The sequence below is a fragment of the Melanerpes formicivorus genome, unplaced genomic scaffold (genome assembly GCF_026170545.1).
Source record: "Melanerpes formicivorus ecotype bairdi unplaced genomic scaffold, bMelFor1.0.p_v2 SCAF_29, whole genome shotgun sequence".
NCBI classification, from domain to species: Eukaryota; Metazoa; Chordata; class Aves; order Piciformes; family Picidae; genus Melanerpes; species Melanerpes formicivorus.
The window spans coordinates 6,569,005-6,587,542 of record NW_027142381.1 but is presented as its reverse complement, the minus strand read 5'-3'; the positions used below and the strand labels follow the sequence as shown (position 1 = coordinate 6,587,542).

The 18,538-nt window shown below is 53.5% G+C and overlaps 1 protein-coding gene across 2 annotated transcripts in view; it reads right to left on the bottom strand.

Annotated features, from left to right (window-relative positions):
• DOC2B (double C2 domain beta) overlaps positions 1 to 10,624 on the bottom strand; it is a 45,585-nt gene extending 34,961 nt beyond the window's left edge. For both annotated transcript variants that reach the window (XM_068154768.1, XM_068154769.1), the window contains exons 1-2: positions 10,375 to 10,624; positions 3,311 to 3,851 (exon numbers count right to left, since the gene is read on the bottom strand). In XM_068154768.1, the coding sequence (XP_068010869.1) occupies positions 3,311 to 3,641 (331 nt within the window). In that variant the 5' untranslated portion in view covers positions 3,642 to 3,851; positions 10,375 to 10,624. The remainder of the gene's footprint in view (positions 1 to 3,310; positions 3,852 to 10,374) is intronic.
• Positions 10,625 to 18,538: the final 7,914 nt, after the last annotated feature.

The following is an 18,538-nucleotide window of genomic DNA, read 5'->3' as shown; positions in this document are numbered from 1 at the left end:
CCCCACAGCAGCAGTGATGGGCAGGGCTAGCTCCATGAGGTTCCCAGTGCTGCCAGAGCCAGACCTAATGTCTCTGCTGTATCTGCTCTGTCAGCTCCCCAGCCCTGCTTGCTCCCTGCCACTCACTGCATTCAACAGGCTACTTATGGCTGCTCCACACAGACCATGTCTGCTTTCCTTGGCACCTCCACAGCTCCCCTGAGCACTGCACTCCCTGGCTCCATAGAATTGCACCACAATGCCCCAAACCATCAGCATTAGCCCTATATGACCCAAAGCCAACAACTCACATGTCTGCATCAGCCTCCCAGGTCAGTGGGTCCCCTCCCACCCTCCTACACCTCAGCCAGGTCCTTGCCCATCTCCAGAGGGCTCCCACCTGCCTCCTGCAGCCTGGGGAGCTTTGGTTTTCCAAAGCACCAAACACGTGCATGCACACACACATCCCTGCTTCCTGTGGCTGCCAAACCACTGGGTCAGGCTGCCCTGCTTGGGTAGGAGCAGACACTGAAGCTTCTCCCAGGCTTGCCCTGCTCTGGGGCTGCCCATGGCCCAGTGAGAGGCTGTCTGCAGGAGGGGAGCTCCTGCCAGCTCCACAGGCACCTCCCAGGATTGCTGGTGGGGTCAGGAACACGATTCAGCAAAGGATTAAGGAGCATGGTGCAGGGAGACAGCCCAGGTGAGCTGCAGCAGGGCACAGACAGGCTCTACCCTGCTCTGCTTCCCATAGCCCTGCCAGGTATGCTGGAGGTCAGGCAGGGAGGCTGGCAGCTCCAGTCCAGCCCCTGCCCAATGCCCCACAGCACCAAAGTGACTGAGCAGTGTGGCCCTGTCACCCATCTGGCTGGTGCTGCTGGAAACCCAGGAAAGCAGGCTGGAGAAATAACCCTGGGCAGGAGCAAGTGTAGGGGAACCCCAGACATATGCTGCATTTCTCCAGGCAGAGGCAGCTCTGTGCCTCTCACTCACCCAGTCAGCACCAGTGCTTTGGTGTGAGGGAGGGAAACCTGCAGGCAGGTGAGACAAATGGGAAGGGGCCACCCTCCTCTCTTCCCCCTGATGGATCCAGCCATGACAAAAATCCCTCTCCTTGCACCTCTCCAGCACTGTGCTGGGAGCATCTCTGGGGAGTGAGGCACGAAGTGACCCTGCACAGCAAGACCTTGGCTTGTAGGTGCTGCACCCAGGCTCTGACACCACCATCCCAGAGCACTCAGGCACCTCCCTGAACCCCATGTACCACACAAGGGAACTGACACCATGTAAACCCCAACACTGCCCTGCTGTACAGGTGGAGGCAGAGTCCTCAGGGGAAATTTAGTGCAGGTCATGAATGCAGCAGCTGCCAGGGATGTGGGGGAGCTGAGAGACACTCCCCAGCACAGTTGATGGCTCAAGTCAGGCTGCACAAACCCTTTCCCAGCTCCCTGCCTGGAAAGTGGGGCCAGCAAGCCCTTGTCCGGCCTTGAGACTTGGCTGTGAAGCACAGAGGAAGCACAGAAGAATCATCCCTCAAACTTATGCCAAGCAGTGCCATGGGAGTGGCTGGGGCCATCCCGTGCTGCCCCCAGAGATGTGACACCAGCAGTCCCTCTTCCCTACACCAGCAGTCCCACTTCCCTGCTCTGCTTCTGGCACCACTCTGCTTTTGCCAGCTGAAAACCCACCACATCTGGCAAGCCAGCCTCAGCAGTTTCCCTAACACCTGTTACGCTGCAAGAAACACTCTTCCTAACACCATCCAGGGTGAGACAAACACCCACCAGCCCTGGCAGCAAGCGCAGCTGCTCCTGGCATCGCCGGCAGGGCTGAACGCAGAATGTGGCATCTGGGTCGTTTCCTCCTGAGTCACCCAGCCCAAGGACTGTGCCCCAGGGCTCTGAGCACTTCGGCTCCCACACACCTCTGCCCCTGAGCCCGGCCGCTCCCATTTCTACTGCCAGGAGGAGCAAAGGAGATCTAATAATCAGAGCAGCAAAGAACCCAAAGCCGGTTCAAGTCACTGTGAGTGCCCGGCTGGGACACGCGCAGCTCAGCAGAGATGTTCTGCCCGGGAGCATGGCAGCTCTCACCTCCTCCAGAGGGAGTGTGACCCTGGCACTGAGATGAGGAGACAAGGAACAGCAGTTTGAGGCTTGCACCCAGAGCCCCAGCATCTCCCCAGGTTGCAGCTGGTGGTCAGCAGGCAGAGAGGGGCATGAGGGTGGCCGTGTGCCACCTTGCAGCAAGCAGTCCTCGTGGATGCTCTCTCTGGGGTCACATCTGGGGTCTGGCACAGGTGAGAGCAGCCCAGGCTAGCCCAGCAGCGAGGGAGCGATGCTGAGGCAGGGCTGTGACATTTCCCGCAGGGAAAGCCACTGCCTGCCCAGCCCTGGGCCGTAAACAGCTCAGCGTCGTGGGAGCTGAGCCTCCCCCTTCCCCCAGGATGGGCACACAGCACCGCTCAGCAGCACTGACTCCCTCCCTCAGAATCAAACTTTGTGCTCAGCCCCTCGCAGGATCTGTCCTCTAAAGGCTGGGCTGAGTGGAGACTTCGGGGTTTAACTGACCCCAAGGAAAGCAATGCTGACCCAGCTGCCGTGGCTGGCAGAGCCAGGCAGCAGCTGCTTTGCAGCCTGCAGGCTCTACTGAGCTGGGTGGGAAGGACGTTCTGGGTGGGTAGGGGTTAAACCTCACTGCAAACACCTGCATCTACCAGAAACCAAAGCCTTCTGTTCCAAAGCCCCCCCTGGTCTCATGCAGTGAGACTGGGCTCTGTCTGCAGCTGGAGGGTCAGGAATGACACACTGGAGTTTGCCAGGGGAGAGGACAGAGCTTTCCCAGGCAGATGTCATTCTGAACAGATCTCCCTGATCTGGAGCGGGCGATGCTGGAGCGTATCGCCAGCTAATCAGCAGGGTGGCTGGAGCAGGCTGCACCACTGAGACGGATTAACCCAAGGGTCTGAGCCCAGCTGGCAGCCTTTGAAGGCAAGGAGCTGGGCAGGGACGAGGCAGAGAAGTGCATCAACCACAATGGCAAAGCACAGCAACTGGTGGCTCTTAGGAGACTTCCCTAGTTTGGGTCTAGCAGTCAGGCTGGCTGCAGCAGAGACACTCCCAGGGCCACTCTCCACTCAGGAGCTGCGCTGTAACAGCCTCCCTGGCTAGAGCATAGGGCTTGTCACTGCTGCAGTGTGGCCCCAGAGATGGACAGCGTGGCCGGCAGCCGAGAAGGGTGCACGGCTCGGGCAGCAAGATGGGCGACCAGCCTTAAGACCCCTCCTCGTCCTCAGCACCCGACAAACTCCCGCGGAAACTTGGGAACTCACTGCAGTCGTCGGACTCGTAGCCCTCGGGATCCACCACCTCCTCGGGTGCCTGGTGCTTGGCTGGCTGCTCAGCAGGCGTCGTGCCATAGGCTCCAAAGAGATGGTCCACGTCCTCGTCCTCTTCTCGGGGGGCCTCAGCGGGGCTGACGGAGGGCTGGCTGACGGCGGAGCGCAGGGTGCTGCTGCGGCCAACAGCGGCGGGGAGCCCGCGAGGGAAGCGGGGGAAGTAGTCGGAGATCTGCTTGATGGGTTTGATGGGGCCGGGGCAGACGTCAATGGCCATGTGCTCCTGGATACTTATGGTCATTTTCTCTCCTTTTCGGAGTGTCATGCATGCGGCTGTCGCTGCCAAGCCCCCCCGGAGAAGCCCGGACCGTGCGTGGGGGAGCTGTGAAGTTTCTGCTGGGGGAAGCGGAGGCAGGTGAGGGGAAGCTCCGGAGGGTACCTTACGTGGTTGTCTTGCCCTGAGCCTCAGACGCCGCACGCATGCTGCTGCCGCCAGCCCTGGCTCCGGCACAGCCCCTGCTCCTGCCAGTGCTGCCTGTGAATAAATGAGCGAGACGGAGAGACGGATAAGAGGCAGGGGGTGGGCTCTCGGGTGATGTCACCAGCTAGCAACAAAGCAGTACCCAGCAGCGAAGGAATGAGGGCTGTGGCCAGCCCGCCGCTCTGGCCACACGGCCACCGGTGTGGGCAGCCAGGGCAGCCAGTCCTTTGCTCTTTCCCCAGCAAAGCCCCGCTGTGTCCAGGGGAAGCAAGGCAGAAGTTGTGTCGAAGCCCTGAAGCCCACCTCCGCACACCCGTTCACCTCGCCGCCCGCCAAAGTGGGGTTCGGTCCCTGGCAGACCTCTCCAGAGGGGGGAAGGTCACCACATGGGGTCAGGAGCCGATGTCCTGTTTCGTTGCACGGCTGGCACGCTGCGGAGAAGGAAGCAGGGCTGCCCCCGGGGTCTGTGTGCCCTCACGGCTCTCTGCTAAGCCGTGCCAGGAGGTGCTCTGCTGCATACTGAGCAGGGGCGCGGGTGGTATGCTGCCCGCTCCCAGCTCCAGCAGCACCGCTGCTCACGGGGGTAGCCCAGATTTGGTGTCCTGCGGCGGTAGCTGCCCCGAGCCTGCAGCAATGCCCCTTCCAGAGATGAGCACCCAGCCCACAAGCCTCTGGGGTTGGGAACACACCAGGGACTGGAGCAACACATGGCACTTGCTGGCAGCCCGGGCGGCAGAGCCGCTCCAGCCAGCCTGTGGCTGCCGGCATGGAGCAGTGCAGCAGGTGAAGCATCACAGAGGAGCAAGTGATGCACTGGGCCAGCACCCATAACCAAGCTCAGAACTCCTCTGACAACATTTCCCGGCAGAGGCTCCCTGCAGCCTGCCACAGGCTCCCTGGTAAATGCTGAGCTGTGGTTTGTGTAGGGAGTTGGTCTCAAACCTGTGGGTTTACCTAATCTCCTCCTGCATTCAAATCAATAAATCTGTGGTTCCACAAGCTACTGGAACTGGACTTGTGAGCAAGGAGTGCCAGAAGAGAAATGCTGTGAGAACACAGTGAAAATGCTGCATAGGAACTCTCCCTGCCCAGGAAAACGTGTCTGAAATATTTCATAGGGACAACTCCCCCAGCACAGACTTCCTGCTGCCTCAGGCATGGTGGCTCTGGCATGAAACTGGGACATACTGGGTGCACTGGTCAGCCACCACCACACCAAGCTGATCACAGGCATTACTGCCAGGTAACCTGACAACACACAGATTCCTTACCAATGCACACAGAACTGCAGTCTCCTGCAGGCTGGCATGCAGATGTCTATTCAAAACAAGGCTCCATTCTTTGGAGGCTTTCCCCCTAAACTCAGTAAAACGACACCCAAGCTTTGTGTCTAACGAAGAGCTCAGTTTTCATCTGGATTTTGGTAAATGTTAATGAACATCCCTGACTCATTACACGACACTAGGCAAACTAACCTCATTTACTTCCTGCTGGGAAGCAAACATTTCTCTCCTGAAGCATCCAAACTTGTCATCACTCCGTACCTAGACACGGTGCACATGGATCCTCTAATGACCTGGGAGAGCAGGAGATCACTCAGCTGCTCCTTCCTCTCTCTCTCTCTTGTATTGTTGTTTTGAGGTGGTTCCCACCTCCTGCACTCTGACAGGAGCAGTGAGGTCCAGCAGTGGGACAGTTTAACCCATTTCTCACATCCAAGGGCTCCTCCTGTCTTAATTCTGATGGAAACGTTCCACCTGCTGTGCATTTGTGTGGCTGAGGCTGAAAATCTCGCAGGTAACAAGACAGGGGGTGGGAAATGTCACGGGAGACAGAGAGAGCTGCCTCTGGGTTTGGAAAAGCCTGGATGTGCTTATCCACACAGGCTCCATCTTGGGTGCAGCATCCAGGATGCAGTGTGGACTCAGAGAGAATGAAGCAAAAATTGGGCCCAATGCCCAGAAAATAGCAGCAATTCCCTCTAAGAAAGAGCAAATAAATAAATAAAGCAAATTAAGTTATGTATGAGAGCCTAATGTCATTGCTGCCATTTCAAAAGCATCATTGCTTCAAACGTTTCCTCAAAGAGCACAAGATCCAAAGAGACAAGGATTGTTTCAGAGGGCAGAAAACTCAGGCTCTGGGAACTAAAGGGAGCCTCCTGAGCTCTGCCTCCTCCTCTGTCATGCAGCACCCCAAAAGTTGCCCTGCACCAGTGACAGCCCACAGCTGGGATCAAGGTCCAGCAGCACTGGTGGGAGGTGTTCAGCAAACTGAGAGATACAGAGAGCAGCTGATGATGCAAGGAGCAGAGTGAATGTGGGGACCAGAATAAAGGGAAAGCTGAAGCAGGCAAATCTCCCTGTTGTCAGGGCAGGACTGGCCCTCAAGGGAGACCTTGTTCCCAGACCTTATAGAGTGAAAGAAACAAAAACAAGACTTACTGCTAATAGCCCAGATGGGACTTTCTAGTTTCTGACTGATCCCAAGCCTACTGAAAGCAGCTGGAGACTTTTCTTAGCTTTTAATGAGTCCCAAAGCAGCTTGTCTTTGTTAAACCACACTTTTCCTACCATCTCACACTGCCTGAATGTTTCCTTCTAGACTGCACAACCCAATATTTACCGAGGGCTCCCCAAACGTGCCTGGGGCTGGCTGCACAGCCAGGCACCAAGCACTGGCAGCCCAACCAGGCACCAAGCACTGGCAGCCATGATGCACAGCACCACCAAAGGTAGAAGGGACAAAAATAGAGAGTTGGGCTGGGAGACAAAAGCAGGGCTTGGAGATACAAAGCCAGTTTCCAGGTAAAGCTTTTAATTCCCACCGTCTGTCTAATGCCCTGGAATGTGACTTGATTTGATCCCTCACTCTGCCAGGGTGATTCAGAGCCACTGCAGTGCCCACGCACACAGCCTTCATCTCTAGGAAAGGGGAGATGCTGGCTTCCTCACCAGCCCTGCAGAAGGGGACACTTTAAACATCATGTTGGTGATTTCAGCAGTGGGACCAACAGCTCTGCCTGGCAGAGAGCAGAGCCACCCTGCAGGGGGTACCCCATTCATGCAGGAAGGGAGGATGTGCCTTAAGCACATCCCAAAGCCTGTGCCACTAACCCAGCCCTTGCCCTGAGGAGAACCACGCTGCAGCCCAGCTTCCTCCTGTGACCAGGGAGCCATCCTGTTGGTGCTACACAACTGGGCAAACAGAAGGAGCTTTCCTACAGCAAACAAAGTAGCAGCATGCACAGTAAACACATACCCCCAAATGCAGGCTATCCTCAGGACACCCTGCAACCAAATTTGTTTCAAACACTAAGCATCAGTTCTGCTGTCAGTTACCTCAGGTTCAAATCTACAAGCATGAGGGCTGATTCCAGTTTAAATCAATTCATTTCCAAATGAAAAGTACAGCAGCAGCACTGCACATCCCCATGGCTTACCAGAGATTCAGTGACTGACCCACTGGTTCTTTAGTTAATACCTTGCCAGCTCAAACACAACAGCCACACAGAAACCCTCTGCTCTGCTGGTGCTGCAGCAGAAGACACAAGCCTGGAGACTGCATGAAGAGCTGATGCCAAATTAAAGCCTCCCTTTGGAGGAACTACCTTACACCCCCTTCAATTTAGGGGGATCCACTGCAGCCCAGCAGCAGGGAGGTTTGACAGTCACCCAGGGAGCTGGCACAAGGCAGCACCAGCCTGCACAGCCCTAGCTTGCCTTCTGCTTCTCCCCAGCCCATTTTTAAGCCTGTGTTAAGCCCCAGCAAGTACCCACAGGCTTATGCACGAGATGGTGCCAGCAGAAAACTCTAGCTCAACCTAGCTATAGGGGCCAGAACAGGGGATACCTAGGCTGCCAGCCCAGCTCCACCACCACTGCTGGAAGTGACCCCTCCTCCATCTCTTTGGGGTGACTCAGGACCTACATTGTCTTTGGTGCACCCCACTGGTAGGTATGAAACAGGCTTCTTTCTTCTTCAGATGAGCTTAGCTCCAGCATGGCTGTGCACATGGGAAGGGGGTTAATTGGAAAGCAACATGTGCCTTGCTCCTTGGCTCACTCAAGGCACTGTCTCCTGGCTGACGCACAGCTACCAGCAATGAGGCTGCTTGCCCTGAAAGATCCCTGCCCTCGACGGCTGGGGAGGCTTGGCTGAGCCCATCAAGTGCACTGCAGACCCCACCTGGTTAAATACCTTTTGCATTTGCTAAATAAATCAATAACAATAATGATAACTAGGAAACTTGGTTAAATAATCCTAAGAGGCTTAGTCCAGGCTGTGCCGATTAAGGCTCCCCAGCAGTGCCCATATCCCAGTGCACCCTGGCCCCTGCTGCTCCTGGGCACAAATAATATCTGAGGTTATCTGTGCTCAAACAGGCCCTGCTAACAACCATCATTTGACCAGATTTAACCAGCAATTACTAGCTGTGAACAAAATCACTGTGGTAAAATACAGCCTACACTCTATTACAAAGCAGACACAAACAAACCCTTTCAGAAAGCCAGGCAAAGGGCAAATGCCAGCAAGAAAGAGCCCTCTTCCCTCAAATTCTTACTCAATGTTCCCAGAGACATCATCAAACACCCAACTAGAGGTAAGAGTGGACTGTGTCTTCCCTGCCAGCACTTTGCTACCCACAGATGGACCAGCAAGGGAGCTTCAAGGAGGACAGGAGGAGATAGGGAGGCATCTGCTCTCTGTGCATCTCCAGCGCCATGCAGGATGGACCCAGAATAGCTAAGCTTTCAGTAGGGGCTGATGTTCAGTGTGTAGCATATGTTGCCATTTCGATGTGAATCCCAAAATAGTTGGTGTTTTGTTTGGTAATTTTAATGCACTAGGTTTTGGAGTCCTATGAAATGTCTCCCCTGCTGCTGAGGGAGGGAACCTGCTGTGCACGGCCACCCTGACGCACCATTTCCAGCACACTGATCACCTGCAAACCAAGCAGAGCAGATCACCAGTTGCTGCAAATATTAGCTATGTGCAGCCCATGTTCCAAACACAGGAATTCCCTAGGGGTGGATCTGTGAGCAGTGAAAAGGGGAAGCTGCAGGAGAATCCAAGCCAACAGTGCACAAGGGGAGGATGTGCTCTCCCTGAGCCTCACTCACCTGTCTGTGTCTCTCAACACAGAGGCTGAAGCCAGCCAGACTCTGAACAGCTCTGCAAGCATGGATCCTGCACCCATTGCTCTTTAAACTCAGGGTGCACCCATCTAACCTGTATTCCCAGGGCTGCTCTAGCTGCTTTCAGGGGCCTCCCAACAGCAGAGGGGAGCCACCATGCATTGCCTGTGCTGGCAGGCAGCAGAATCCAGCTCACTCTGCTGGGTTAAAAACGTGGGATGAGTTGGGTTCAGCCCTCAACAGAAATGTGAGACATGCTCCCCACTGGTGTCAGCACTGCATCATGCTGCCTTGCAGCCAGCACCTACCAGAGGAAACACAACTTACAGGAAAGAGGAGCCAGGGCAGCCCTGGGCAAAGCAGTACCCCGAGTCCCAGCTGCCCCAAAACAGCCCTCTGCATCAACCCTGCCCCTGACTGACTGTCCTGCTCCACCCTTGCTGACATCTCCCTGACACAGTGCTGTCCAGGGCCCAGGGATGAGCCTCTTTTGACTGTTTTCTCTTATTTTCCTCATGGTTTGCATTTGCCCTATCTCCAGAGCCTGAACAGGGGTTTGCCATCACAAGGCCAGGCAAAGCCACCTCACATCATGCTGGCTCTTTGCATTATGTGCCTGTAAGTTAGATGCAGACCCAACCCCTTGCATTCAAGGGAGGGCAGAGTTCTGTGCAGCTTCAGCTCTCATTAGGCTAATTTTATCTGCTCTCAGTGTCTTTCCAAACTGGAGTCAGTGTCCTCTGAGATTATCCAGCTGACTTATCTGAACAGTTTTACCCTGTTTTTACCTCTCCCCTTCCTGACAGTCTTCCAGATGCAGGAGGATGACAACATCACTTCTGAAGACTTTCCAGGCAGCCAGGAGTGAAGCTTGATGTCTGTTCTGCAGCAGCACCTTACTCTGCAGCAGCTGGGACAAGCAGTAAGTGTTGGCCTAGGGAGCTGCACCCAGGCTGGGCACCGCTGCCTCTGGCACACACCCAGCTCTTGAGACTCCAGAGATGTCCAGAAACAGAGTTAACACAGGGCCCAGCCCTGTTGCCATGGAAATTGATAAGACTTTCTGCTCACATTTTGGTGGGAGGAGGCATTTCAAGAGTCACCACCAGTTTCTGGAGTTAACACACATGAAGCCAAGCAAGGGCAGAGAGCAGCCAGGCTCCATGGAGGCAAGGGGAGGACTACTCCCACCCCACGCTCTTGCCACTGCAAGCAGAGAGAAAAGGCCACTGATAACTGGCAGCACCAAGATGCTGCACTGCCAGCTCCAGGGATTTCATGAAATAACATCTTGGTTTTGCAAAATTAAAGAGCAATTTGGCTGCATTAAGGGAGCATTATAGCTGCTCCTCTCCCACATAGGCATCAGGCTAACGACATCCTGTCAAAAGCAATCCAAGCAAAGCCCCTGTTCCATGCTGATAGTGCAGTAAATGTACCTGTCAGAGCCCTGCAGTGGCTGGTGGAGCTCTGCCCTGGCTCCTGCTCCTCCCAAATGCTGCTGGCACAGCTAGGAGTTGTCCTGCCCAGCCCTGGATCATGAGGCTCAGCCAGCCTCAGTGAGTTGTGAGGGAATCAGTCACTGGAGCTGCCAGTGCATCTTCTTGGCCACTTCCATCAATCCCAATGTCATGTCAACACTGCAAAAAGCAAGACAAACAAAAACATTTGAAAAGAAAGAAAGAAAGAAAGGAAAGACCTGGAGTAGTGCAAGGAGAAGGGCAAATCCATAAATCCATATTTACTATGAGGTCAGACTGCTGGAGGGGCCAAACAGCCCCAGCTTCCCCAAACTGGACAGGGCTGCTCACATTTGCACCAGAGAGACAAACCTGCTCTCGGTTTAGTCTGCAAAAAACCCCATGGATGGACCCACAGGAGGTACAGGGGGAGCAACCCTGCCAGCTGGGAAGGCAGCAGGGTGATGGTGCTGATCCCTTCCCGGGGGCAGGCAGCCCTCAGCTCCTCGTGGCTGCCAGGCGGCACGGAGCTGCAGGAGCAGCCGGCAACAAGGAAGCCCTGCAGTGCCCCGGCAAGAGGCTAGACCAGCACCTGCAGGTTAGCAGCAAAGAAATTGAGGCCACAGCTGAGACAAGCAGATTCCTGCCCAGAGAGCAGCTTTACTGGCAGCATGGAGGAAGGCAAAGCCAGCCCACAGGATCCCTCTCCTCTCAGACCTCCAGGCTATTTAGCCATCTGACCGTATGTCACCCAACCCAAAGTGGCGCAGGACAAATTTCCATCCCACCCTGGGGGAAGCCCAAGCATTTTCCAGCTCTGCAGTGAACCAGGGAAAACAAAACTGCAGAGCAAGGGACAACCCCCAGCCAAAAAAAAAGGGAGATGGAGGGAGAGGTGGACAGGTTGAAGGGTCTGGTTCAAAATACAAACAACGAAAATATCCTCATCTGAGGAGGAGGAGGAGGCACCTCCCAGGTCATTAAGCAGCCAGAGGAGTCACTAGATGGCCCTGCGAGTCCTCTTCATCTGATCACAGCAAAGGATATTAAGAAATGCTCTGCAGGCTTCTGGGGGCTGTGAAATCTGCTCCCAGTCTGTGTCTGGGAGGAAGCACCTCTTGAGGACAGTGTGGCAGCCAGGTGCTGCCTTGGGCAGGCACATGGAGGGGAGTCCCCAGGACATGTGGCACCCCTGGGCCTCACCAGGCAAACAGCGCTTCCTGGTCCCACCATGACCTACATGTTCCCTTCCCTCCCTGACACCAGCTCCACTTGCCACAGACACTGCAAGTCTCTGCCTCAGCATAACCATGTTGACAGTGATGGCTGTAAGAGCCAGGGAACCATATTAATGAACACTGTGCTGCTGGATAATCATGACATTAGCATTATTGGATTAGAACATTTGCATAATTTGGGCACGAGCCACTACCTGCACCCAGACACATGTTTACATGAATTTACATCTATTTGCATCCCAGTGAAGCTCATCCAACTGCATCCTCAGCAGCTTTCTAGGTGACCAGTCATGGCCATTGGCTGTTCAACCCCAGGGACCATCTCTTGCTGTCAGGCACAATCCCAGGCCACTCAGATGCCAACAAAACAGCAACCTTTTTGCCCCTCGAGGTCTTACTTGCACGTGTTACACCTCAGCTGGGACAGGTATGCCCCGCCTCACGGAGCAGCACATTCCCAGCTTCAACATCAGGATCACCTAGGCTAAAACTGTCCCCTTCCCAGTCCCATGGATTCTTGTTAACTCCCAAGAGCTCAGCTCTGAGGATAAGGGGCAGTCAGAATCATAGAATCACAGAGTTGTTGAGATTGGAAGAGACCTTTGAGACCACCAAGTCCAACCACTCACCTAGCGCTCCCAGTCCCACCACCACTGCTAAGCTACTACCGCTGAACCGTGTCTCTAGGCACCACACCCATGCCTTTTAAATACCTCCAGAAACGGTGACTCCACCACCTCCTGGGCAGCCTGAGAACCCTTTCTGTGAAGAAATTTTTCCTTTCATCCAACTTGAACCTCCCCTGGCACAACTTGAGGCCATTTGCTCTTGTCCTATCACTTACATGTCAGAAAGAGATGGACTCCCACCTCACTCCAACCTCCTTGGTGGTAGTTGTAGAGTTCTCCCCTCAGTCTCCTCTCTTCTGCAGACTAAACAACCCCAGTTCCCTCAGGTGTTCCTCATAAGACTTGTGTTCAAGACCCTTCACCAGCTTAGTTAAGTGCATCCTACTCACAGCTGTGAAAAGAGCTCCATAAACCACACCCAGAGGGCTGCAAAGAAGGCTGCAAAGAAGGCTGCAGGATTTAAGAGGCCAATAAAGAGAAGCCAGAACAAAAGATTTGATTTTTTTTTTGTCTTGGTTATTTTTTTCAGCCACATGATCTTTGATTCAATTACTCCATTTTACAGGAAAGGAGAGAGAGATTCAATTACTTGATGCCTGATTTCTCAGCACAGAAATACAGACTCTACAACCATAGAGCAGGGGAAGGCAAAAAACCCCTTCAAAGCCACATTGCGACAGTTTGGTGGCAACATCAGTTTACAGGGCTGTAGGGAAGGAGCTGTTTCCCCTCCTGATCTCCTCAGCAGAAGCTGCTCCAGCACTGAAGCAGTGCAGGAATATCTCAGCAGGATCCTGCAGCCCACCCACAAAATTATGGGGAGAGAGGGATGCAGCCAGGCAGCTGCCACTGCTGCCCCCAGTGCTCTTCTGATGCAGAGCCGCTCGGGGAGGCAGCGCAGCCCTTCGCAGGCCCCGCAATTATGAGTCAGGAGGGACAAAGAGGTGCTCACTGCCCAGGCATCTCCAGCCCCAGAAATTGCTGCTGTCCTCCTTCCCAGTGCTGATATGAAAACAGACAAAAGGAGAAGCTCACCAGTGTCCAAACCATTCCCATCAAGACTCAGAGTTACCACAAGCCTTGCCACCACTGAAAGCTTTGCAAATTACACTGACTTATCTCCGAGTGCTGGCCTGCAAGATGCTGAGCTAAACCCTGAAGTGCCCTTGGGATTAAACATGCCTGAACCAATCAACTGCAATGAGAGCAGCAAATCCCACGGGGAGCTCGGTGGGCAGTCTGCTGGGATGCAGTGAGCTGGTGCAGGTAACGCTGCAGCCACAGAAATCAAAGCGTCGCTCCGATGAGATCACCTGGTATTTTCAGGGTCAACAACCCACATCTGCTTGGTTTCTTGCCAGGTCTTGCAGCTGAAAAAACTAGGCAGAAAAGAAGAAGCATTAAGAAGCTGCTCACTTGCTGGGATCCAACCCTAGGAGAGCCTCACTCTCAGTCATGCCATGCCCTGACAGCTTCAAAGCCTGGCATTTAGCATCTCTCTGCTTTAACCACCCAGGCTATTAAATGGGGACATTCTGACTCGCAAAAACCACACCAAGACCCTTGGCTGGAAGGCAGTTGAGAGGATCCCAGTGGCTTTGGCAAACTTTTATCCTTTTTTTTTCCTCGGAGTGCATTGTATTTCACTCCAAAGTGGTGATCAGCTCCCATACCTGGAACCTTTTGGACTCACAAAGTGCATGAGAAGTAGAAACAAAGCTGGCAGTGGCATCAGAGGACCTCCACCTCAATGGGAAGGAGAGAATCAGAATTCTTAGCTGAAAAAAAATCCTGCTTAGAGGAAGAACACGTTTGCACATGATTGTGTCATTATGTGCCAAAGCCAACTGCTAATGCCTAATGACTCTGTGTCACAAACAATGAAAGCAGGAGCCCAACACGATGGCAACAGGAGGAGGGAACGTGCTGGTGCATTGCTACCAGGGTATGGGCTCAGGCAGGGCCAGAGCACTTACATTATTTATGACCACGTAGATGGGACACTGAATCAAGGCTGCTCAAGTGTTTGATCAGCCCAGAGCTGTCAGTGTGGCTCCTGGCTGGAGACACCAGATAACAGGAGAAAATTAAACCCTTTCTCCTTCCTCCTCTCTAGTGGGTCTCTGTCAGAAAAGAGAATGGAGAGAAGAAAGACAGACCAATAAATTAGGCACTGCTGTACAATCTCTAACCCTGTGTCTCCTCCTGCCTTAACTGGGAATGTCTGACCTCCAGAAAGAGCTGTCAAGGAAGAGCCTGGGGGATGCAAAGATAAAGGTTCAGAGATGCATCCCCTAGCACAGGAAGAGAAAGAGCCCAGGGAGCAAGAAGTCTGTGATTTCCACCTAGGGAGAAGCAAGCCCAGCCCAGCCCACCTCAACTCCAACCTTTGCCCTGATACTCCCAGACAAGACCCACGCAGAACCAAGGCAAGGCAGCATCATGAGAGCAAAGCCAGCATCTGGAGCAGGCAGCTGTGCTCTCACAGCTGCAGAGGAGAAACCCTGTGCCCATCTCTGGCCATCCTTGCACAGTGGTTTGCCACCTCTGGGCTCTCTTGGGCATCCCTGCCCTGCTGTAGTGTTGGCTGTGCAGCCCTGGGCTGCTCCCTGGTTGAACAAAATCCCTTTCTCTGCCTTTCCCACACACTGGTGTCTCACCCACCTCCTAAACACATCAGTGCAGGACTGAGCCTGTGCTGCAAAAATCTGACTCCTGTACGCTTCCCTCTCCACAGAGGCAAGGAAATGGGCTGCATCTGATTTCCTCCTTTCCACTCCTTTCACTCTCCTTTCCCTATCTTCGAGGAACAGATGCACCCATTCATAACCACACACACCACAAGAGTCTGTGTTTGCCTTCCCGACTGCAGTACAGCTGGTGAAGCACAGGAGGGAAAATGATGTTTTGTATGAATACACAAATTATCTGCACTGATCTTATTAGACTTGAACAGCAAACCGACAGAAAAAGAAAACATGAAAGGCAAAGGCATTGTTGGGGCTGCGCTGCTGTAGCATCATTACTGCTTATCCTCTCCAGCCACTCCATCATCCTAATCCCACCGTCTCCCACAGTGACAGGTCACTAACGGTGAGCTGCTAAACAGCACGAGATAGAGGCTGCCAGAATGAGCACGGGCAGGATGCAAAGCCAGCAAAGCAATGCCTGGGAGACAGCAGCACCTCTGGACATCCCAGGCATGTCCAGGCCAAGCATTCAACAACTCACACATAGGATAGGTGTTAAAAAGTTAACTGGTGCCAATTAGCATCAGCATGCTGAAATACACAGGGGTGACAGAGAAACAAAGGCTCAGCAACTCCCTAACCCAAATCCTCACAAAGATATTCTATTCATCACACAAATCCCCAAACCCACAGCAGAGCTGTGCAAGATAGGGAACATGGGGCAGAAAGCTCCTCCATGCCCTGGGGATCACCCCCTTACCTAACACCAAAACATGTGGCTCTGTGAGGCTCAGCACCTCACACTGGGGGTCCTGGTTCACCAAGGCAGCACTGGAAGCAGTGCAGAGAAAGGTGAGCAGCTTACAGCCACCCAACATGGGGCAGCCCTCATGATCAACCCCTTGGTGAGGAGCTGGGTTTGCATCTTGGCCAAAATCCTCTGCAGGGAATGGAGTTTGTCCTCCCCTCCCCAGCCTTCCTCCAACACAGCACAGAGAAGAGCCCTTCTTTTAGAATATCCATGTGATGTGTGACCTCTGCGCTCCAGGAGGAGAGGAACTGAAAAACATGATTAAACACATTAACTCCACCACACAATGCTCTGCTGAAATAGCTTTGCAATCCCTTTGCCCTGAGACGCCAAGATGTCCATGACCGCGGAGGGCTGAGGCAGGGTGGTGTGGGCAGCTCCTCCTTGGTGCAGTGGCATCTGATTAGCCCAGTGACAGCAGCTAATTCCTCATGCTGCAGGCAACACAGCAACTCCAGCAAGTACAGAGAAAACAATCACAAGGTGGAAATTTAAACAGAACACAAGTCACCTGCTATTAAAACAAGAAAATCTGGCAAGTCTCCTACTTAGCACTTACTACATCAAGGCTGCTCAATGATGCTAATTAAAAAGGTACCTCCCAGACACAGCTAGAAAGATTTATATCCCTAATTTGCATTTCTCAGGGCACCATTTTAATGGCCATGGTGTGATTGCTTGGAGGAGTTTAATTTTGCATGGGTGTCACTTGAAGATGAAGGTCTGTCCCATTGGTGGCTCGACAATTGCTCACCTGGGGCCCAGATCCTGCCCCTTGCTCTCCTGCAGCAGGGCTCAGCTGTTCACTGAGGTGTTCCTGGCCTCTTGAGCTTGGCTTTACCAGAAGAAAAATAAATAATGCTGGGCTCAGCCACCCTCAGTGATCCAGCTGCTGTCCCCATCCAGAGGCTGGGTATTTATCAGTCTGGGGACTCTTTTGGAGGTGAATGAGCTTCAGAGGTACCCAGAGCTGAGTCAGCACCAGCAGCTGAGCTGGGGGATGTTGTGCAAGGTTGTCACTACAAAGCAGAGTAAAGCAAGGACCAGTTCTGGAGATGTGACTCTCCACCCAGCTCCCACATCCAGCCCCATAAACTGAGTCTGGCAGGTAGCTGCTCCAGGGCAGCTCCCACACAGGAGGGGTTGCTCTGATGGGATTGGAGATGATGGCAGCAGGGGAGGTGTATAATTGCAAATATTTTAAAGTGGCCACAGGCCTGTGATAATTAGTCACAGCTCTGATAGCAAAGTCTGTCAGGTCAGGAAGGGGAAGGTGTCTCTGCCAGCACCCCTTGCCCAGATGGCCCTGATAAGGTCCTGATTAGCAGCAAGTCTCCAGCCCCAGATAATAACTGCTTACAGTGATTAGGCTGTAAGAGTGCTGATGAGAAAGGGAGGTGGAGATGCCTCTTTGCTGCTTTGGGTCAACTACAGAACGACAGGGAAGCACCTGGGAGGAAATGACAAATAGCTGGGGGCTGAGAGAGGGCATAACAGTTGCTGTTAAACTGATAGAGACCACAACAGAAATATTTTAACACCACAATCCATCCTTCCTGGCAAAATATCATGTAGAGCTATGCATTCCAGAGAGAGGAAAACAAGAGCAATAATCCCTCCAAGATTTTACAAACCACTTCCAGTGCCAGACAGAAAACAGGGGAAGGGAAAAAGAAACATAAAGGATGCCTTCTAACCAACCCACAGAACCTCTGTGAAGCATGGAGTTGGATGTGTACAGTCCTGCTCCTCCTCATGGACATTTGAATGCATCCCTCGAAGGTGCAGCTCCCAGGCACCGATCAGAGCAGCACCCTTGGGTGCTGTGAGGGTGTCTCCAGGGAGTGCTCAACAGCAGGGCACAGGCTGCTGTCGCACCAGCCATGGGGATGGGCTGGCTCCTGTCACATTTTGCTATGAAGATAACAGGAGGAAACATTTCTGCAGGGAGAGAGGCACAGGGCAGGTGTGCAGGATGCCTGCCACAGTCACTGGCAGGCAGCATACACCCTGGTCCTGTCTGCACTGCCATGGAGTGATCCTCACCTGGTGCCTCTTGAGCATTGCAGGCATTTCCAGTGCTGCCTGAATGGAGGGCTAATAAGATGGTTAGGAGGGAATCTGAATGAGCAGCTCAAGATAAAAGTTGTCCACAAGACACTTACTTGTCACCTGCCATCCTACACCTGCTGAAAGTCTCATTACTTGATTGCAGCATTGGCTCTTCAAAAAAACTTCCCTGAACTCCCTGCCAATCACACCCACCTGCAAGAACAGGGTGCTGTGATCCAAGAGCAGCCTCCACCATGAAGAGAGACAAAGCCATGGAAATAGTGGCAGGAAGAAATGAGAGGTGGGCTGGTGAGACATTGCTGCCTCCAGCCCTCTGCCCTGCAAGGAAACAACTTCTGGGAGGGGCAGGGAGGAGAGAAGAGCATCTGCTGCTAAGTTTGATTTTACAAGTGAACTTCAGCCACCTGCAGAGGTTATCTGCCATTCTGAGCCACTGTCCAGGCACTCCAGCTGACAGTCCAGGGCCGTTGCTGTCCGATTCAGTAATGGCCAGAAACAGGTTGTCTAAACACCAGCTGGCAGCACATTTGCTTCAGCTGCACTGAACCACAATGCATGGCCCCCACAGAGCAAGCATCCCCTTTCCCTTCCAACTATAGCTGGAACAAGCAAAGATGGAAACTTGGCCATTCAGGGCTTGCGTTTCTGACTCAGAGAGATCCCACAGCAGACTTTCCCATGCACTGGTTGTTGTCATGGCAA